General features: G+C 41.0%; 4 protein-coding genes and 1 long non-coding RNA gene across 17 annotated transcripts in view; 3 read left to right on the forward strand and 2 right to left on the reverse strand.

Annotated features, from left to right (window-relative positions):
- On the forward strand, window positions 1–8,751 carry Not3 (CCR4-associated factor Not3). 5 transcript variants are annotated; one of them, XM_043425894.1, is made up of 10 exons: window positions 1–1,168; window positions 1,757–1,812; window positions 2,493–2,725; window positions 2,825–2,980; window positions 3,065–3,244; window positions 3,654–3,941; window positions 3,999–4,278; window positions 4,373–5,358; window positions 5,445–5,654; window positions 5,762–8,751. In XM_043425894.1, exons 2-10 carry the CDS (start codon window positions 1,794–1,796, stop codon window positions 5,858–5,860), a joined length of 2,451 nt encoding a protein of 816 aa, XP_043281829.1. In that variant the 5' UTR covers window positions 1–1,168; window positions 1,757–1,793; the 3' UTR covers window positions 5,861–8,751. The 5 variants fall into 5 exon arrangements, with proteins under 5 accessions (XP_043281829.1, XP_043281827.1, XP_043281830.1 ...); XM_043425892.1 differs by lacking the exon at window positions 1,757–1,812 and having other exon boundaries at window positions 2–1,168; XM_043425895.1 differs by lacking the exon at window positions 1,757–1,812 and having other exon boundaries at window positions 2–1,168; window positions 4,020–4,278.
- pths (porthos) lies at window positions 8,735–12,078 on the reverse strand. Of its 2 annotated transcripts, none has more exons than XM_043425904.1 (8): window positions 11,943–12,078; window positions 10,773–10,869; window positions 10,559–10,652; window positions 10,311–10,475; window positions 9,824–10,227; window positions 9,412–9,635; window positions 9,072–9,333; window positions 8,735–8,985 (listed from the first exon to the last, which is right to left on the reverse strand). In XM_043425904.1, the coding sequence occupies exons 2-8, from the start codon at window positions 10,839–10,841 to the stop codon at window positions 8,830–8,832; spliced, it is 1,374 nt and encodes a 457-aa protein (XP_043281839.1). In that variant the 5' UTR covers window positions 10,842–10,869; window positions 11,943–12,078; the 3' UTR covers window positions 8,735–8,829. The 2 variants fall into 2 exon arrangements, with proteins under 2 accessions (XP_043281839.1, XP_043281841.1); XM_043425906.1 differs by lacking the exon at window positions 11,943–12,078 and adding an exon at window positions 11,009–11,145.
- On the forward strand, window positions 11,645–16,702 carry LOC122414536 (MIF4G domain-containing protein A). 7 transcript variants are annotated; one of them, XM_043425897.1, is made up of 9 exons: window positions 11,645–11,881; window positions 11,957–12,078; window positions 14,261–14,345; window positions 14,558–14,657; window positions 14,820–15,021; window positions 15,460–15,700; window positions 15,807–15,925; window positions 16,011–16,154; window positions 16,258–16,702. In XM_043425897.1, exons 1-9 carry the CDS (start codon window positions 11,869–11,871, stop codon window positions 16,609–16,611), a joined length of 1,380 nt encoding a protein of 459 aa, XP_043281832.1. In that variant the 5' UTR covers window positions 11,645–11,868; the 3' UTR covers window positions 16,612–16,702. The 7 variants fall into 7 exon arrangements, with proteins under 7 accessions (XP_043281832.1, XP_043281833.1, XP_043281834.1 ...); XM_043425898.1 differs by having other exon boundaries at window positions 14,567–14,657; XM_043425899.1 differs by having other exon boundaries at window positions 11,975–12,078.
- Window positions 15,162–20,599, reverse strand: part of LOC122414544 (uncharacterized) — an 8,954-nt gene continuing 3,516 nt past the window's right edge. For both annotated transcript variants that reach the window (XR_006261779.1, XR_006261778.1), the window contains 3 exons: window positions 16,413–16,633; window positions 15,454–16,161; window positions 15,162–15,193 (listed from right to left, as the gene is read on the reverse strand). This is a non-coding gene — a long non-coding RNA (uncharacterized lncRNA). The remainder of the gene's footprint in view (window positions 15,194–15,453; window positions 16,162–16,412; window positions 16,634–20,599) is intronic.
- Window positions 18,807–20,599, forward strand: part of Duox (dual oxidase) — a 14,579-nt gene continuing 12,786 nt past the window's right edge. The window contains exon 1 of the mRNA XM_043425889.1: window positions 18,807–19,408. The gene's annotated coding sequence lies outside the window, so the exon portion shown is untranslated. The remainder of the gene's footprint in view (window positions 19,409–20,599) is intronic.

The following is a 20,599-nucleotide window of genomic DNA, read 5'->3' on the forward strand; positions in this document are numbered from 1 at the left end:
TTTAGGAACGACAAAGTTGGAGTTTGTGCGAAGAGCCAGGCACCCTCGACCGTTTCGATAAATAATAACTCTGTGCGGTATCGCCGAGACACAATTTGTAAATACTCGTACTCGGGTTAAATTCGATGCGTAAAGCAGTATAAGACGATAAACGAGAAAAATCGTTGTTTTTCATGTTCCCGCCACGTTAGGTAATTGCTGCGAAACCGCGGGAGAAGTTGCGAGCGTGTGTTCGACAATTGTGTAGTGGTGCGGGAACGGGAATTGAGTTTTCAACGCGAGTTTATACATGCATAACGGAGAGTTTTCATGTTCAATTAGAATTTTGTATTGAAAATAGTGAAGGAATCGGATGAGTTTGTGAACGAACGAATGTTCAGAATTGTCGGTATATCGGCGAAAGAGAGAGAGTCGGGACTTTGAATATGTGTGAGTCTGTGTGCGAATGCGCCAATGCATAATCTAGTAACTGTATCGTGGTTTCAAGGAGTATTTCATATATATCATTTGTTGACGCTGTCATAATTAGTGTAACTTAAGAGTTATAAACCCGGCTCAATAAGCAATTGCAAATAGTCTGGTTAAGATTTATAAGAAACCGGAAAAAAGGAGTAGAAAAAACTAAATAGGGGGTGAAAAAAAAGAGTGGACGATCGTGGGTTAGAGCGCGGCTCTTCCGAGTGTGAGGTTAAAAAGAGACTCGTTGCCTCAGGCTTTACGAGAGGGTTTTATGTGCGGCAAGCTTCAGGCTCACTACCGAAGATAGGCTACCAACCGTGATAGGAGGACCAAGTGAGAACAATATACACACGGAGGACTTGTACAAGGGCTGTACAGAGCGAAACTCGGTCGTTGTCATTTGAAAACGGAAGCCATCTTGTTGGGGCCGAGCAAGAGAGAGAGAGAGAGAGATAGAGAGCGAGAGAGAAAGAGAGAGAAAAAGCGAGCGAGTGAGACAAAGCGAGAGAGAGAGAGAGAGACCTATATCCTATTGAAACAGAGGGGAGAGGAGAAATTAATACATTCGGCGTTCGAACCTATCGATACACGATATTATACACAGAACCGAAATAATTTCATCGTATCTTTTACAATTTACGTACGGACTATGCCTAAATCATTGTACCATATGTTTACATAGCCATGGCTGCGACGAGAAAGTTGCAAGGTGAGAAGAAAATCTTATCCAGCATGTTTACATCTTTAGATTTTCTTTTTATGGACCTCTGGGATCGCGTCTCTCGACTTTTGTCTCTCGAAAGAAAAAAAAACGGACGAACGGTTTCTAGTCTCGCTTGAACATCACGAATCACCTCGCCTCTTTCCCCTCCCCCCCTGCCCCCTCGCCGCCTTTTCCACGACCTCTCTTCAAGACGCTGTGTGCGAGACGTCTCGTGTCAATCGTGTACTTGCTTTTTTTTTCTTCTGTTTTTTTTCTTTTACTTTATGTTTCTCCCTCGTTACCGCAATATATAGCATGTTAGGACGAAAATTTTGAAGCACTTTTGTCCCTCGGAGCCGGAAACATCGTTTCGCGTTTTCTTACGATCTTTTTTTCTTCCTTTTTTTTTCACGGCACGTCGCTTTCACCGAAAATATACCCCCCTTGTTTTCTTGTCCCTCGTATAAATTCGGTAATTTTTCGTACTCTTGGTTATTACACATCGAAACACTCTCTCTTTTCTCTCTCACTCTCTACTTTTTTACCGAATTTTTCAACTTTTTCCTCTTCGTTAATCGCGGTTTCGGGCGCCAGCATAACCTTCAAATTATTAAGGTCCAAAGATGCTGCCATGCCTCTTCGACCGCAATGTAAGCGAATTGTCTTTGAAAACGTTTTTCTTTCGTTTTTTTGTTTGTTCAATCTTCTTCGCAGTGATATTAACTCATATTGCCCCAGAACTAACTGTCGCCGCTGATCGTTTCGTTCTTCGTCTTCGACCTTCTCTCATCCTTTCTTTCTCCTTTGTTCCTAACTGTTCAACATCATTATTCATTTCTAACAAAGACTCGCTCCGTTTCAATGCAATAATGCACATGAAAAGCACCTAAATGTACTTCTTTGACTCTTAACTTAGAATATATCAGTTTTCTTTTAACTCTTTCTTGTTACATTTTTGCAGTGGTTGTAATTGGAACAGAATGATCCAAGCAACATTTATACAATACTATAGCTAGACTAACCATTTGGTTGATAAAAAAACAATCCAAGATAATTTTCTATGTATTGAAATATGAAACAACAATTGTTAGAATAAAAATTGCATGATAAAATGATGAAACGCACCGTAAGAAATTGAAATAATTCATTTTCAAGGACGATTTGTCTTTGCTAATCAAGTTTCATTGTCAAGAACACATTCCTATGCGCAATCAAAATTGTTGCCTCGATCAGTTTGGCACAGTGCAATCATGAAGGGATGAAGCATGTTTTTGTTGTATAGAATGAAAAAAATTTGACCGTCGCTGGATTTCTGTTTTTTCTGTAACAGGTGAAATAGACAGGTGCCTTAAGAAAGTAACAGAGGGCGTCGACACGTTTGAGGATATCTGGCAAAAAGTTCACAATGCCACTAACAGCAATCAGAAGGAGAAATACGAGGCAGATCTCAAGAAGGAGATCAAAAAGCTTCAGAGGTTACGCGATCAAATTAAAAGTTGGATCGCTTCCGGTGAGATCAAGGACAAAAGCACTCTGTTGGATTATCGAAAGTTAATCGAGACTGTACGTAGTCGAAAAGAATTTTTCTTTGTGTAACTTAGAAAGAGATCTGATTTAATAGCAACGAATGAATTATGTAATTTTGTTTATTTTATTTTGCAGCAAATGGAGAGGTTCAAGGTGGTGGAAAGGGAAACAAAAACAAAAGCTTACTCGAAGGAAGGTTTAGGTGCTGCGCAAAAGCTTGATCCGGCGCAAAAAGAACGAGAAGAAGTCAGTAATTGGCTAGCTATATCGATTGACGCATTGAATCTGCAGGTATGCCAACCAAAACTCCTCATATTTTCTACCTGCTCTCCTCTAAATCCGTTTACAAAGACTCAAATGAAATTCGTCTTTCAGCTCGACACTTTCGAGTCGGAAATAGAATCGTTGCTTGCGGGTAAAAAGAAGAGGCTGGACAAGGACAAGCAAGATAGAATGGACGAGTTAAAAGGAAAACTGGAAAAGCATAGATATCATATCCGCAAACTTGAGACATTGTTGCGCATGTTGGACAACATGTCAGTCGAAGTGGACACGGTATGTTGTTTTTCTAGAGTTCATCGGCTCACCCAAGGCTACTTTATCTCACGTGATTCTTTTCATTATAAAATGAAACATTACCATAGACCAATATAGCCAATATTTTATGCTAGAGCTGATCGTGGTTGTTTTCAACTACGTTGTAGGATTTTCGTTTCAAAAAATAGATTACAAGGGTTTGGGTGAGACCCATGAGTGCGAAAATGATGACAAATATCGACGTGAAAATTTGTCCACGCTATCGTCCGATCGGGATGGAAAAACATCAGTCCATTTAGTCCGTTTTCTATATGTTGATTGAGATTCCTTGATTCCGATCGGTCAATCCGTATGGAAAAATTTGAAGCGGGTGCAAGGAAATTAATGACAGGACTGTAATGACGTAAATGTTTTGTTGATGATATAGATAAAAAAAATAAAAGATGATGTCGAGTATTACATCGAGTCCTCGCAAGAACCGGATTTCGAGGAAAACGTATACATATACGACGATATTATTGGTTTGGACGATGTTGAATTGTCCGAAGTTGGTGTATCATCGTCAGCAACGACTGACAATAACAATAGCAACGAGATCGGAGGTACGCCGACATCGACGAATTCCGGTACATCGCCAATACCCTCGCCGCCATCGAGTTCCACAATGCACAACCATTCGAGCGATAGTTCAACCGATATCGACAAAAAAACCAAGGTGAATCTAAGGTTTCAGGCGGCCGATTCTGCTGTTCATCTAACAATAATAAATTAGGTCTTATATTTGTTTGAGCAGCCTGTGAAGCCGGCCGCGGTGAGGCCGCTATTGAATTCGTCGCAAGGGAGCATTCCAACAACGGGAAGCACTGCCACTATAAAAACGAATCTGTTATCGAGCAGCACTCCAAGCAAGACCATTCCCATGACACCTAGCCATAGCTCGCCTAGTTCTACTAGTAATCACGTTGCCACGACAAACGCCGGTAATTTTGCAACGGTAGCTGCCTCGCACAGCAATTCTCAAGCCATCCACTCTACCTCTAGTAAAACGTCGTGTGAGTAAAAACATTATATTAAATATCAAAATCAATGGATATGCGGAATCGATGTTCAATGATAAATTGAATAAAAATTATTCCTGTTTATCAGCAGCTCACAGTAGCGAGAACGGTTTGTTGTCGTCCTCGTCAACGTCGAGCATAACGTCGAGTGTCTCGCAAACAGCGACACCCCAACTACAGCAACAGCAGCAGCAGCCACAACAACAGCAGCAGCAGCAACAACAGCAACAACAACAACAACAACAACAACAACAACAAATACTACAACAGCCACAGCAGCAAGCGCAACAGCCGCACAATAATCCAATAGCCCTGGCGTTGCAAAGTACGGTTAGTCACGGTTTATTGCACAACCAACCGAGCCAGAATCATAGCATCGCGAATATCAGCAATACGAGTATTGGCAGCGGTACGAACAACCTTAATACGAGTTTGACCGGTAACAATACGAGCACCGGTAGCAGCGCCAACGCTATCAATACGAGCAACAGTATAAGCGGAGTTACGAGTGGAATCGGAGGCGTTGGTGGAAGTGGAGTCGCGGCGAGTGGAGCCGGCGGCGGTAGCAGCAGCGGCAGCAGCGTAACCGCGCGCGAAAACAACAATCAGAACAGCAACAACAGCGAAGCCGAAATGACGACGCCCGTCGCCAGCTCAACTTCGCCTCAATCCTCCGTCAGTAGTCGATCTTCACCGATACCCGTTAACTCGTGTTCACCTGTTCCATCCACTGCCAATGGTCTCATACCAAAGCTACCCGATGGCATGACCTCCTCGAAACCAATAGCTCAACAGGTCATCGTACGCACCGCTGGTCTCGATATACCCCAGTCCGAAACGAATACGAGAAACATTTTCGAGGGCACCAAGACAAACAGCGCGACCTCGGAAGCGCACATTCCACCGCTTCTCGGTGTCGCACCGCTCGGACCTGTGCCACTCCAGAAAGAACATCAATTACAGTTTCAAATGATGGAAGCGGCCTACTATCACATGCCACATCCTTCCGATTCCGAGCGACTCAGATCCTATCTACCGAGAAATTTGTGCCCCACACCATCCTATTATCAACAGGTATCTTTGCTCATTCCTCGCATAGGTTTTTCTCCTATTCAGAGTCTCGGGTGAGCCTCTATGTTCACCGTTATTTTTATCCCCAGGTACAATTACCTCACTCCGACACAGTCGAGTTCTTTCAACGTCTTTCTACCGAGACGCTCTTCTTCATATTTTATTACATGGAAGGCTCGAAAGGCCAGTACCTTGCTGCCAAAGCGTTAAAGAAGCAAAGCTGGAGGTTTCACACCAAGTATATGATGTGGTTCCAAAGGCACGAAGAGCCCAAAGTCATCAACGAAGAGTATGAGCAGGTAGGTGTCGCCGTCGTCGTCGTTTTCCTTTTCCTCTTTTTATCTATGATTTTCTTCGTTCTGGCAGAATGTCCTGAAATATCATTCTGGATCATTGCCGTTTTCAGGGTACCTACATCTATTTCGATTACGAAAAATGGGGACAAAGGAAGAAGGAAGGCTTCACTTTTGAGTACAAGTACTTAGAGGACAGAGACCTTAACTAATAGAATTGAAACGAAAGAACAAAAACAAAGATAAACCACCGAGAGAACGCTTAAGTCAGAGATCTGTTGCTTGTGTGTCTGAAAGTCTCCGAAATGCACTATTTCTGTACCGGTATTTGCGAAGCAAAAAAAAGAACAACAAATTCTGAACGATCAGATATTATTTTTTACGATTCTACATATATTTTCACAGAAATATTATTTTATTTATTCGTAAACGATGGAAAATAACGAGACGAAGAACGGTATCTTGGAAAAAAAAAAGCGAGGATCATAATGTATTATACTGAAAACGAAAAAGAAGAAAAGCAAACAACAACAACAACAGCAGCGAGAAGAGAGGAAGAGAGACATACATACAGACACAAACACCTACACATATACTCACAGTCGTTGGAGAAATTGTGCGTGAAACGTAAGAGTCGGGCAGCGCTGTAAGGACGAAAAGACGAACGAGGAATTAGAGTTACCTTGACGCGTGGACGAGTACGAATTGAAGTTCAGAAATTGAAAGAAGCAGACAGGAAAAGGCAGCGTCAAAGTCCCCCTTGCGATCTCAAATAATTAAATCTTTGAAGGGTCTCGTTCGTCTATTGGTCAATACGTGAAGAAACAAAAAAAAACTGACGAAAGAACGGCAAAATGTGAAACATTGACAGTGTGATAGTGGATGGAAAATGGACAATTGATGGCTACTGGGATGATACTGATGAGAGGAGGAGCGAAAGATGAGTATAAGAGTTGAAAAACAAAAAGGATTAAGATAATTCGATAAGAAGGAACAAGAAAACAAACGAAGGAGAAATGAAATAAAAAAAAGTCGAAAATAAAGAGAAGACAGTAAACTGTAACTATAAAATAATGATACGAAAGGCACCAGAGACACACTTTGAGCAGTTTAGTGTGCGGTGTGTGATAACAAGAGGAAGAAGTTATACTCGCTGGCGACTGACTCTGTAATACCAGTACAAACATGTAGCGTTGACAAATCATCATTTGCTGTTAGGCGGCAATGATGATGATGCGCTCATGCTATGGTATGTCTTAATGTTAGATTATAAGTAGCCTTTTTGTATAAAGTATATTAAAGGTATAAAACCCTTGAATTGAATTACTGTACAGAATGTGTAGACATAGTGAATAATAATATTATGGAATATATTTTATTTCTCATTCAAATGGAAACCTAAGTTGTTTCAATTTTTCATCACACCGGGCACACTGCGGATTATTAAGAAAAAAAAAAAAAAAACAAAAAAAAACAAGGAGAAAATACGTTCAGAGGGCTTTGGATTAAGAGAAAAAAAATACGACAGAGAAGGAGAAAAATGTTTTAAAAACAATAAACCAGATCATCCTCTTTAACAAACGAAAATAGTCATTCCATCCATTAGATTCTGTCTCACTAACACCACAGACCCGAATCATAATATCTCGATTGTAAGAAAAAAAATTCGTACAACGCCGAGTGATATATTTCGACAAGATTATTCGTTGACAGGGAGGAAATAACAGCACAACTCTCTTCTTTTATCTCCACATCTCTCTCAATCAAGAGTTTTTGGCTTTTATGCTTTATTTTTTTTCTTTTTTTTTCTCTGCTTTCGAAAAGTTATCTAATTCTGTAACGTAAAAAGAACTCGTTTGGCAAGCAATGGCTTCAAAGCGGTTAAACTCTCAAGCCCGAAATATCTGTGCAAAAATAGAACTACGTAGCGTGTTTTATCGCGGTTTTCTTCGGCTCGTATGTATAGGGGTGAATAGAATATGCCCCAATATATATATATTTATATATATAATACGCATCTTCCAGTTTTTACATTGAACGCTGTCTGTGTGTGTGTTTGTGTGTGTGTGTGTGTGTGTGTACATACGTTCTACTTTGGCATAAATATTTTCGGCTATTTAACAAAGTTTTAAATGAGGAGAATACATATAGAAAAAAGAAAAGGAAAAGCTTCGTCGATTCTGTACACTTAGAGATAGCTGAGACTAGGGTTAGTGCCGTGAATGTTTTGAACTTTGAAAATGCCTCGTTTGTTGAGGGTAAGCTTGCTTGGCGGGGGCGCTTCAATGATTTGCGCCAAAATCATAATTTTCTTCTCTTAGCTAGTGAAAAAAAAAAAAGAAAAAAAATGAAACGAACGATCAAGAAATATCAAGAATTTTTGAACAAAATGTGATGGCTTGAGCCCTAGATGATATTGTGAATTTTCGTACTGCGGTACATACCGTTTATTAAATAATACGTACTCTGTAGATTCTCCCAAGTTTCGAGGAACGGGACAGGGAGTTAAGCATGTACCATCATTGTACATAAATTGTCTTAAAGAAAAACAAAAAATGAGGAGAGATAAGAAAAGGTAGAATTTTTTGAAAGGGTATTTTGCGTTTTCGCAGCGACGTATAACGTCAATGAGAACATCTTGTGTATGCTTTCTCTCATTTCCTTGCACCTACGCGAGAGATATGCACGATATGAGAAGCAAATAACGAAGAAGGAAAAGGGGACAAACCGCTGACGTCGACGTTTCATTCAAATTACTTTCAAATAAATGTGTGTTTTAAAAGAAAGAAAAAAAAAAACAAACAAAATATTGTAATTATTCCGAATTCTCGAACACAAACCAAGATGAAGAAAAATAAGCAGAAAGACAACAATACTAAACATGTAATTATCACTTTATTAAGTAGAATAGAAGTAACTAATGCACGTAATCAACATTTTCAATCGAGCATTGCATTTGTTTTTCGACTTTTTTTGGACCACGTAGTAGTTCAAGGCAACAATAACAACGAGGACTGCGATTACTATACGCCAACGAGAATAAAACAAAAACAAAAAGAAATATTTGAGAATAAAAAAAACTGATATTTATCAGCTGTCACAATTGGAGTATTTTATTGTTACTATACAAAAGGCAATTCAAACAACGGAAAATTGTTTATTGGCTCCCAATGGTTTCTCCTTATCTGCCTCTTTTACCTTTCCCCTTGAATTTACCTCCTCCCTTTACACGTTTTCTCACCCCCGAAGATTGCTCCGTGTCATCGTCCTCGTCACCCTCTTTTGAGCGATTTTTTCGCTTACCCGATTTCTTATTGTCCTCGATGTCTTTTACTTCCTAATGAAAAAGAAGGAACGATATTAATTTTAGCATGTCTACTACGTAGCTGTTTCAATTCTCATACATTCGTCACTTTCACTAACCATCTTAACCATTCGTTGCGCTTCAGCGACTCTCTCCTGGAGCAACATTACCTCATCTTCCTCGGTTTTATAAAGGGGCAATTGTTTCGATATGAGTTGCTCGATTCTTTGATAAAGCTCAACATCGTACTGCGTAACAAACGTAATTGATCGTCCCGATCTCCCAGCACGAGCTGTTCTTCCCACTCGATGAATGTAATCTTTGCTGTGAGTCGGTATGTCGAAATTTATTACAACGTCGACGTGTGGAATGTCAAGACCCCTAAAAAGAAGAACCAACGATTCGTCGAGTTTAAATTCCGCTTAAAAATACCCTTGTTATTGTTTCAGCCAAAATTACCTGCTAGCAACGTCGGTGGATATGAGAATCGATCGATTCTTCGCTTTAAACTTTGTTAAAGCTGCCAATCTTTTGTTCTGAGACATTTGACCATGAAGAGGCACTGCCATGAATCCTAAATGTCGTAATAACAATGCTGTCCGTACTGTATTGTTACAAGTACCACAAAAAATCATGAAACTATTGCCTGCCAATTCGTTGAGAATATGCACCAAATAGACATCCTGCAAATGAAAATATTCTGTTCCGTTATAAAAATCCAGTCTTATAAAAGCGTGTAGAAAGTCTAGGAAATGATATTTTTTATGACAACTCTAATTTTATCATATTGACAATTTATTCCCTTATTTGTTGAGATTCTAAGCAAGTTTTATAAGTTACGAATAATTGAATAAGTTGGTAAAAAACTTGCTTTGAATTTGGTGGGAATGAAGAGATAATACTGTTGAAGTTTTTCAACGGTTTGATACTTTGTAGAAACTTCAACTTTGACAGGATTGCGTAGAGAGGCTCGTTGCAATTTTTGTACTTTCTTCGTCATCGTTGCTGAGAACAAAAGTGTTCTTCTCTCGCGAGGTATGACACGCAGTATTTTGTCGACTTCGACCTCAAAGTCCATGTTGAGAATTCGATCAGCTTCGTCCATGACAAGATACTTGAGGGATCGAAGATTGAATCCCTTTGTATTTTCTAAATGATCGACCAAACGTCCAGGTGTTGCTATCAAAATGTGGGGCTTTTTTGCTAATTGTAGCGACTGTGACATCATGTCCATTCCTCCAACAATTACGGCGCATTTTACTCCGATAGTTGCACCTAAATTGAGAAATGAATAATTTAGATTGTTGTTTCATTTTGGAAGTTCAAGAATTTCAGTTACTTTCTCAGCCCTAGCCTACCGAGAGCTTCAAACTGTTCTGCTATTTGGAAGGCCAATTCTCTCGTTGGTGTAAGAATCAATGCAAAGTATCTCTGGGGATTTTCCAAAAGTGATTGCAATATAGGAATCGCAAAAGCTGCTGTTTTACCAGAACCTGTCTCCGCCAAACCAATCACGTCCTTCCCTATTGGTATAAACAAATAGTTCATTTGGATTGTTCGAAATGAAATAAAAAGTAAAAATTTGCATTGTCGAGTTAAATTTTACCTTGCAAAGTTAGGGGAATAGCTTCCCGCTGTATTTTTGTTGGTGATTTCCATTTTAAGTCTTCACAAGCGGTGCAAAGTGAATCTAGAACGCCCTGAGCAGCAAAAGAAAATTGATAATTCATAATAAAATCTTTAGAAGTGCAAAGGCAATGTCCAATCTACAGATATAGAAAAAACTGATAAATATCTAACTACTGAACATATTTTCTAACCAAATCTTTCCAAGTAACGTTCTCCTGCTGTTCTTCATCAGCTACCACTTCGTTTTCGCTCTCGGACATTATATAAACACAGTTCAATCGGTTAAACCTGTGCAAAAAACATTACAAGTTCAGTCATAACCTCAAAAGTTGTAAATTATTTATTCCGATGCATCAATGAACATTTTTTCCACACACAATTCACCGGAATCGAGTAACAAAGAATAAAAAAGTTTTCCAATCATTACCACTTTTTTTGACAGCGATAAACAAATAGTTATTGTAGGCAGATAAAAACGAACACGTGGGATACTCCAGTTCACACATGAATATTTTGTTTTCTGATTGGATGGTAGCGCCACAGATGTCGGACGTCAAAATCACAAAGTATTACCTTGTTGCTACTACTACTGCCCACTACTACCAAAGCTGCGGTTTACTTTCTCATTTGAATTTCAATATAACGATCGGACAATGTCAATCAATGGGAGTATACCACGATCTTAGAGTATCTTTCAAATTTTCATCCTTTCAAATTCATTGAGCAAACCAGAAAATATGTTGATAATAAATAAAAGTTAATTAATATAGAAAATCTCGATCGTAGACATTTCGAAACGCAATGTCCAGTGTGCGGCTCTCATCGAAGGTTAATTAAAATACACTCGACTTTATTATGCAGAGGCAAAAGAAAAAAGTGGGGACGAATAACGTCACGTTGGCGCGTATATTAGAGAGGAATACAAACATGTGATCTTTACGAACATGCTGTTATATTCCCGATTCCAGTCCTTATATTTATGACGCACGGATTGAACGCAAATTTTCTCATTTTTTATCTAAAAGGTTAATCACAAGTCTGGCGTGTCGTATGGCCGCGTATAGATCTCGCGTGTGGGCTACAGAGTTTCTCTTGTTTTGGTCATGCAGCGGCTCCTCTCACTCGCCGGTGAGGTGAGGTGAGCAGCAGCAAAATATACATCGAGATCATTCACTACGCTGCATTCGTGCTTTATATTCGAGTCATTCAAAGTTTTGCTATATATATGTGACGAAATTATTTTGGAGTTTCGACATTTTGACAAATTTGGGTTAAAAAAAAGTGAAAATGGTGGTTCAAGGTAAATAGACTGTCGAAAAAATTATTTTTTTGTCTCCGCGAGTGCAAGTTCATACGTTTACCTGAAAATTCAAAGTTCTCCGTACAATTGCAGTTGGAAAAATAGGAAAAAGCACGACGCGACACGTTCAGGGGAGTTTGCCGAAAATGAATTCGGAGAATGTACGAGGGAGAATATCGGAGAGCAATTCTGAAAAGGTAAAAAGAGAAAAATTCTTTTTTCTTAGTGTCGACGTCAGCAACACCAAAAAAAAACTCGTTTTCCCTTATTTCTCCGCCTTTCTCCTGTTTCTCTCGGTTATTTTCACTTTTCTTGGTTATACCAAGCCTATTTCAATAACGGGATTGCACGCGTGAGAAGCTATATATTATGGCACGAGGTGCTCGCGCGAGCATCAGGGAATGGGAGTACAGAACGAAATAAGGCTCGACGAGAAATTGCATTGCATATTTGGCGATCGAAGGACAATTGTTGTCCGACGGAATTTTCGCATGTCCATCCATCACGCTTCCGTCGTGGCTGATGAATCATTCGAATTTAGTGTAGCTTCTTGCTCTTCGTTTTCACGTAGCCCACACACGAAGCAAAAAATTTAGCGCGATAAACATCCGAAATAAAAAGTACATTACGAATGTTCACTTTTTTATTACCACTTTTTACGAACATTTTTTTCTCCATTCTTTCCATTACGCCGCTGCGTGCGACGAATAGGATGATCCCGAACGAAAAAATCAATCGCGCATAAATTACGGGAAAATCTTAGTCGCGTGGAGAGACCGAGAGAGACAGATGATAAAAAAACGTTACGCACCGTTCGACCGAGATAAATGCGGTTAAGGCTGTAGAAGTCACTCGAAAACGCTTCAGCATAAAAAACTTGGAATTTTTATACTTCGTGTCATAATATCTAATCCATAAAATCAATAATAATAACAGAATTCTTATAATAAACAACGCAAATTTACGTATGAAAAAAAAGCAAGTAAAATCAATTGCAGAAAACAATTTCGATGTTTTATCGCAACAGTTTTATGCGAAAAGCAGCGACCATGACCGTGCAAATTCAGTGATGCGTGCATTCGCTCATAACGACGATATCCCGCCAAAGAAATTATCGATAATTCGAATCGTCCCGATGACGAATGTGAAGAAATTACATTTCCGCACTTCCTGACCGTTGTACATAAATAACTCGACGTATTTTGCACGCGAGAGTAATCGAAGCGACATTTTATCGGGGAAATAACCTTAAGGATCGTCCAGGAAGGCCCAGCCTCCGACAAATTCATTCTCCGTATATTTTCGTCGGCGCGTTCCGACACACGCATACACATGCGCACGCACACCGCCATCTTCGGTACTCGTGTGTCTTACGGAGATGCTCAGTATGAAAATGGCTCAAAGAATTAGTGCCGGTGCACAACTCGATGACCTTCTCGTACCAGGAGGCAATATTTATTCTCCTTCTTTCCGTCTCTCTCCGTCTCAGCTGTACAAGACGCATACTTGTAATAATATAACGCGGCAAGCATAAAATTGTCTATGTCTCTCGCCTTAGCGTTGTGTGCTTTGCCGTTGCGCTCGCTATTATTAGGTCTCAGTCATCGGAGAGTCGGTGCGGAGAGCCACAGTTTTGCTGGTAGCGTAGGGGGGACCTAACAGTGTAAAATAACTCGTTGAAAGTGGCACGAACTCGGCAGGAGTATTGTCAATCTCACATTTTTTTCTCGCCTCGAGTCGTTCGTTCGGAACGATTATTTTTCTGCGAAACTAATAAACACGAATAATTAGAAAAATAAAGAGAAAAAAAAAAAAGCACGGAGCAATGTCGTTGAAGTTTGCGGTCGTATTTGCTCGCGCGACGTCGTTGTGTCGTCTGTGTGTTAACTAAGTTTTAAGCTCTCTGCGGTCGCAGCGCTTTGTGTATACCGTCGTTTCGAGCGTTCGCATTAAGTGAAAAGAGAACAGGAGGGCGACACTTGGCTCTCCCGCGCCGCTTCCCGTAACACTTCGCGCGCCTCTTCGTTCACTCCGTACATGACGCGTGTTTCACCAATATTCTCATCTTCATTGTTGTGAGAGACAGTAAGCATGATTCTCACGCGATTCTCACTGTAAGTTTTGCTTTGAACCTTTTTTTTATCCTCCGTTTTTTGCTGTGTCCTCTTATGCAAGTCTGCGGTTTGTGCGCAACGACTGTGCTCCACGTTCTGCTCTCCTGTGACTGGATAAAATAGAAATTTACTTTGTAGTTTCGTTGTTAAACGAATTTTTTTGTCTCATTGTTTTTCACGTCGCGCGTTAATGAAATTTTCTTTATTCTCAATCAAAGTACCATTTAATTATGTTTTTTTTTTTTTTTTTTTTTTTTTTTCATAGATGAGGGATGCCGTTTTGCAGAAACGGAGCGACAACGTAGCGGCTACAAAAACGAAACCTACCCTCGAAATTTACCGACCGCCAGGTTTAATAAATCTCTACCGTAACTTAATTTCATAAGATGTGATGAAAGTCGAGTACAAATTCAAATATTTTTCACATTTTATGACCAAAAACGTTGTTTTTATGGATTAACATTTTTTACCGTATTTTTCCTTGATTTTCGGCCATGATTTTTTCATCCAATTTCGTTTCCTCTCGAGTATGAAAGAATGATTTATTATTGAACTTGAAAAGCAATTGCAGGTGGCAGATCCGACGGAATCACGACCAATCCACAGTTGAACGTTCACGCCAAAGAATTTATGATGAAACACAACGATCTCCACTCTTCAAAGTACGATTTTCGTTTCGCTTGTTTCCTCTCTCTCTCTCTCTCTCTCTCTCTCTCTCTCTCTCTCTCTCTGTAATAACATCCAATTATTCGTATAAATTTCGTGGTCAATTGATCGCGTGATTGAGAAAGGAGAATACATTTTTTGGCGTCTCGGCTCACCAGGTCTCACATGAATTCCACCGATAGATCGTATTACCTTGAACACAGCAAATCAAGCAGAAATATTCATCGATACTTGTACGCCCAGCAACAGCAGCTTCAGCATTCGATGCAGCAACCAATTTCCCATCATTCTATCCGAGACTCGGGAATTCGGCAACCGCATGCTTTAAACACTTCGGCTTCCAGCGGCAATATTTTGCACGTGAGTCTCGTTCTCTCGGTTCTTCGTAAAAATACTTTTCACCAAGATTTTATAACTGACAACATTATTTTTCAACTTACACGAAAAATATTGGCGAAAAAATTTGAAATTTTTTCTTTTGCACTCTTCCCAATTTTTTATTTCTCCTGACGATTTTTTTTCTCTCTCAATCCTATATTTAACGAGGATAAAAAAAATTGTGAACTTTAGTGAAAAATCGATTTTTCTTCACACGTGGGGTCGTCGTTAATTTTTTACTCCGTTTCCCTCCGCGTCAAAAGTATTTTTAATCTCGAATCTTTCCATTAGAAGCATTGTAGGGGATATTAGTCAAAAATGAATTGAAAAATATGAATTTTTCGGTCGTTTTGGCAGTTGTGGAAATGAAAGTGCAGAAAGTTTCGTAGTCGAATAATGAAATGTTGTATTTACTTAAAGGGATCCGGACGCGTGCATTTTAGCGTGGAGCAAAACGACGTATCGCGATTAAACCCGAATGGAGCGAAGCCGGGAAAGCTCACGAAATCGTTGTCCTTCGTGTCATCGTACGGTCTGAAGCGTTCGAAGAGCCTGACGTCGAACGACGTTCTCGCTGCGAAGGCCAAGAACATATCCGAAGCCGCGGAACTCGGTAGATTCCCCGCGGTCGTACAGGACACTCTAATTAAGGCGATAGATGGTGAGATTAAATAAGAAGAGTGCAGATCGCCAGCAATTAAGGCGAGACGTTTATCGCCAATAAAATGCTAATTTTTATCCATTTATAATGTGAACCCCGTCGAAAGATCCGAATCTTCTCAATGCTCGAACCTTAATGGAGCTGGTGAGGCACATCCTGGAAAGAATCATCGAAAACCGTCGTTACGCCGAGTCGGCTGCCAAAATTTGCATAACAATTATAGAAGTAAGCGACACTGTCGTCTTCATCTTTACTCCTCGCGTGAAAAATCATCTTCTCTTATTCATTCGGTGCCCTTTTTTCCACGCAGAAAGAAGTCAAGGAAACGTTTCTCGAGTCCCTGCTCAACACGTGTCAGGAATGGTACCAGGACCACAGCAGATCGCTCCACGACGCGTCGGCGTGTCACCGTTTTGCAGCTTTTATGACATTCCTCAACGAAATGTATTGTCAGGTTGGTCCTGAAATATTGAAAATCACCAAAACTTTAGTCAAAAATGCACCCAAAAAAATTCAACGTTTTTTAACATTTTATTTGTTTTATTTTTTTACAAAAGCTCAAACGTCGTCAACTGCAATTGAAAACCCAGCACGAGGGCGTCCCTCCGGGTCGGGTCCTTTTGACACTGCTCTGGAAATGTTGCCACGATTGTCTCCAGCCACCGTTCGTAAATTCGCTCCCAGAAACGGACTGTTTGTTTTTCATACTGACCTGCATCGGCAAGGATTTGGACACGGAGTTGCCGATTCAATTGCAGCAGCTTTTGGGCAGCGTGCGGGACGCTTTTCTCGCGGAGGACACTTCGATCCCGGCTGTTCGTAAGACCCTGCTCCAGCTGATCGAGCTCCACGCCGCGAATTGGCAGCTTCCGGCAGCTGCTGTCGCCTATTATTATCCGGGAGCTAAATGAGGCTCGTGCCGTACCGCCGTCTCTGAATTCAACGAACAAATTTATTAACGCATAATACACGAAAAGAAAGAAAAAAGTGAAGAAAACGAAAGGAGAATTGTTCGACGATCATTTCGAAAAAGGAATTCTTAACGATACACAAATATCAAGGATTCCTCGCGTCGATTATGTCCGCCAGGTGCAATCTCGGAATTCCAAGTATTTCTCAACATTTTTATATTTAGTGAAAAAGGAAACAAGAATTCTCCAAAGTCACGGTCAACGAGGGCAGAATTAATAGCGCGCCTTTCTTCTTCCCATTCTCTCGGAGTCTGCTCGTGCACAATTTTTCTTTTTCTCTCTTTTTTTTCTTACCCACCGATCGTAAACGCGCCCCCTTGTCTTATTTGAAAACGAGTCCGTAAGCGAGAGGCCTTGATTTAACGAGAGTGAGGAGAAAAAAAAGGCGAATTCTCTCATTGTCCGATTCTTTGAAAGAAGCCGAGGCATTGACTCTTTTTTCCCGTAATTACGCTCGCGACTTCTCGCGCGTCGACACATTTTTATCTTATGTTATTGTGACTCGGAGCCCCAGTGATTTGTTCCGAATAATATTCTCATTTTGTTCTCAAAACACTCTCGATTCGTTTAAAATTCACTGAAATATCGTGGATAAAAAATTTCGTTTATTCTCGACGAAAAATGTTGATGAATTCGAAGAAATTCATGATTCATAGTTCCCAGGCAAAAGCGCACGGCGTCTGGAAGGTTTTTCGGCACAAACGATTCGTCTCTCCTTTATACTTTTGAACGCACGTTAATCCCACGTCTCGTTCGCTAATCGCCTCACCGGGGAACGTTCTCACACGAAAACGTCATCGCAACCCTGCTCGCCTCAACTTTTGTTTCCTCTTACGCGCGTATACAAATGGCGCGAGAGAAGAGACGAAAAGAGACGCCAAAGGCGGCGTCCGTGACCGATGAATCGTGCAATCTTGTTCCGGCTGGCGTCTGCCCTCGCGCGCTGCGCCTCAGTCGAGAAGAATTTGTCAATCGTACGCAACCGGATTTTTCAATCGCGCAACACACTATCGAATTTCCAAGATTCAAACTCGAGGGAGCTTCGTTTTAATATTCATTGAATTTTTTTCCCCGACGGTGAGATAATCGTCGATTATAAAGCGAACACAATCGATTGAAATCGAATGAAAAAACCGGACGCGAAGGCGCACTGGGACAATGGAATAAACGCAGAAATCGAGGAGATTCTATCTCGCGGTTCGAATGAAAATTCCGGGACGAAGATGAGCAGGCCCTTGCGTAAATAATACACTCGCGTGTATTTATAAAGAAGCGTTTGTTCCAAGGTCGATTTCTCAGGTGCTGCTGCAAGAAGCGCGTGCTCAAAGTTGCCTCGGTAATTGGAATAATTCAAGTATTAGAGAGGCGGAGAGGGAATGGAAGAGGTTAAAAAAACGGAGATTATGCCCGTCGCAACATCCGCGTGTGGTTTATTCCGATGTGGCAGAAGCAACAGCAGCGCCACCAGAGCAGAAACACGAGAGGGGCGTCGCTCTCCCCCTCGGCTTTTACCCGCGCTTTTGCGCTAAGGAGATGAGGCCTTGGAGTACCCCGCGCGGGCTTCGGACTCCCGAGAAAAGTAACGAAATAGTCTCGTTTGCGCGCACGCTACCTTGATCTCGTTTTATCGCCTCTGGCTGGCCGCGGAGCAAACCCGGTCTGTGCGATGTAGACGCGCGATGAGATACGACAGGATGATGTCAGGACGATCATAACCCAACGCGCGCGCACCACCTCCAATCAACCTCCGAACAAAGGAGATGCTGCGGTATTGTCCTCCGTTTCTTTCGCTTCCCTTTGTTCGATCTACGAATCCCTCGTTTTTGCTTCGTCCGCAATAATTCGACCGCTTCGTACGCGGCGCCCGCGTTGAACCCTCATTTTTCAAGCGTGTATTTCACTTTTTTATTTTATTTTAATCCATCGCGAGCCCGTGCTCTGGTTTAAAAAGCACGAAATAAATTTCTTCGGAATAAAATATGTGAAAAATAACGAAAACGTATGAATACGTTAATTCGGGGATGGGGAATAATTATCGGTGAAACGAAAACTGATTGTAACCTGTCAATCGCGATTTTACCTTTATCGGCACCGCATTATTTACCACTCAAACAATTTCCCCTGCTCATAAATCTCCAAGATATTAAAAAACGTTACGTATACGTAACCTCAATTTTGGAAAACGATTATTTTCACTGCGATCGGATTTTAGGTTAAGTGCAGCCTGATTTGGTCGGAATGGCGGTTTCGGTCTAATTCAAATTCAGAGTTGATCAATGTCACTAAACACGTACTACACTCGAAGCCTAAAATTCATCGTCAGTGCACGATTTTCATTCACGCGTGCCTATCGGTCATTCACCGTCGACGACAACCTCGTCGAACCACTTTTCACTCAATGTAATAATCCGTGGAAGATTTTTGCTCCACCTGTCGGCCATAAAGATTTATTACGAGTAACTCTTTTATGGCCATTCCAAGTGGTTTAATGAGATGACTCTAGGACAGCCCGGGCGGGGCCGGCCCTTGACGGCGGTCCGTGCTCGTTCCCGGTCGACCTTGCCGCATTTTCTCGTATGTATACTTGTTCGCGAGATGTATATCTTTCGCGCTCGGAATTCGAGCAGTCAAATAGCGCGAAAGTTCCGAGAGGCCTCGCCGAGGGAAGACGGAGTGAAAGAGTGAAAGATCAACAAAAAAACTTGGTCAAATCCGAGCTCTGGACCTTGCGAAAAAGGTAACGTTTCATACTTAGTTCTCTACCGGGTGCACACAAACGATCGTATAACCGTGAACAACTCAACAAATTATTTCGAACATCATTTATTTTCATAATTTCAATTATCATAGAATTACATCGATTTTAGCGTTAGCCCAGCGGTCGAGGGAAACGCGAAAGTTCTAAAAACGCTTACATCTAACGAAGGGTTGAATGAAATTTTCGCTTTTTTTCCGAATTCGAGCCACAATCGAACATCGAAATAAATCAGGTTGATATCGATTTCCCCACTTCTTTGTTTGCATAAATGAAATTCTAGTCAATTCGCGATCCTCGTTCAATTTTTATTTTGCACGTCGTTCTCCTCGTTATATTAAAATAAACGAAATTGCTTTAGTGCCGAAAATTCCTTTATCTCTATCGAGATTTTTAGAGAAAAAAAATAGGTAAGAATTTTCGGCCCGCGGTATTTACTTCAGTTTGTACACGCATTGGAACGAGTCGAAAATGTCTAATATTCGTTCTGGCATAAAATGTTCCTTATACGGTAATACGATCCAATAACCTGTATCGTTACAACGAAGCAGCATTTGGTGAATATTCGATGATAAAAAACCTCTAAAACTAGTAAATTTTAACAGAAAACGAAAACGAGGTTATTCACTAAAAAAAAAAAAAAAAATAGAATTTTTATTCGATCGCGTCGTAGGATGAAGGGAATGTTCGTGAAATACGTTTTTCGAGCTCAATTCCCATAAAGGTGGAGTTCGACTCTCGAATGACTGGTACCTCGGACCGTTGCATTATCTCTTTGTTTCCACGCATCCCTTAAAACGGCTGCTCCCACGGACGCCGGTCGATCAACGAACGACTCATGAAAGATTTGCCAAAGAATCGGTGGCCTTTTTTACCCCTTTTCAGATTCCCCCGTTGATAAAAAATAATAAGAAAAAAGAAAAAGTCCATCAGAGGTACAAGTGCGTCTCGGTGGTCGTCGAGAATCTCTTAGCGGAGGTACTTATCTCTGTGTGTGACTCTTGCGCGGTCGATCGGAGGCAGGGAGGTTTGTTCGCTCGCTCGCTCGGCTACGAAACAAATAGGCCGGCGACTTTCACCGCTGAGCCGACGACTCGGCGCGCGCGTCGTGAGGCTTCGTTAGTATGTCTTTCCCGCTCGCACTCGTGAGACGTGTGCTTAAGCGCGTAACGG

Source organism: Venturia canescens, chromosome 8 (assembly GCF_019457755.1).
Source record: "Venturia canescens isolate UGA chromosome 8, ASM1945775v1, whole genome shotgun sequence".
Classification (NCBI taxonomy): domain Eukaryota; kingdom Metazoa; phylum Arthropoda; class Insecta; order Hymenoptera; family Ichneumonidae; genus Venturia; species Venturia canescens.

Coding starts and splice junctions, on each gene's coding strand:
- Not3 (XM_043425892.1), top strand. CDS start 1,144: ATGGCTGCGACGAGAAAGTTGCAAG. Junction 2,981..3,064: donor TTGACGCATTGAATCTGCAG/GTATGCCAACCA, acceptor TTCGTCTTTCAG/CTCGACACTTTCGAGTCGGA. Junction 5,655..5,761: donor TCAACGAAGAGTATGAGCAG/GTAGGTGTCGCC, acceptor TGCCGTTTTCAG/GGTACCTACATCTATTTCGA.
- pths (XM_043425904.1), bottom strand. CDS start 10,841: ATGTCCGAGAGCGAAAACGAAGTGGTAGCTGATGAAGAACAGCAGGAG. Junction 10,653..10,772: donor ACGTTACTTGGAAAGATTTG/GTTAGAAAATAT, acceptor TTTGCTGCTCAG/GGCGTTCTAGATTCACTTTG. Junction 9,636..9,823: donor TCATTCCCACCAAATTCAAA/GCAAGTTTTTTA, acceptor TTTCATTTGCAG/GATGTCTATTTGGTGCATAT.
- LOC122414536 (XM_043425897.1), top strand. Junction 12,079..14,260: donor CGGAGAGCAATTCTGAAAAG/GTAAAAAGAGAA, acceptor TTTTTTTCATAG/ATGAGGGATGCCGTTTTGCA. Junction 16,155..16,257: donor TCAACGAAATGTATTGTCAG/GTTGGTCCTGAA, acceptor TTTTTACAAAAG/CTCAAACGTCGTCAACTGCA.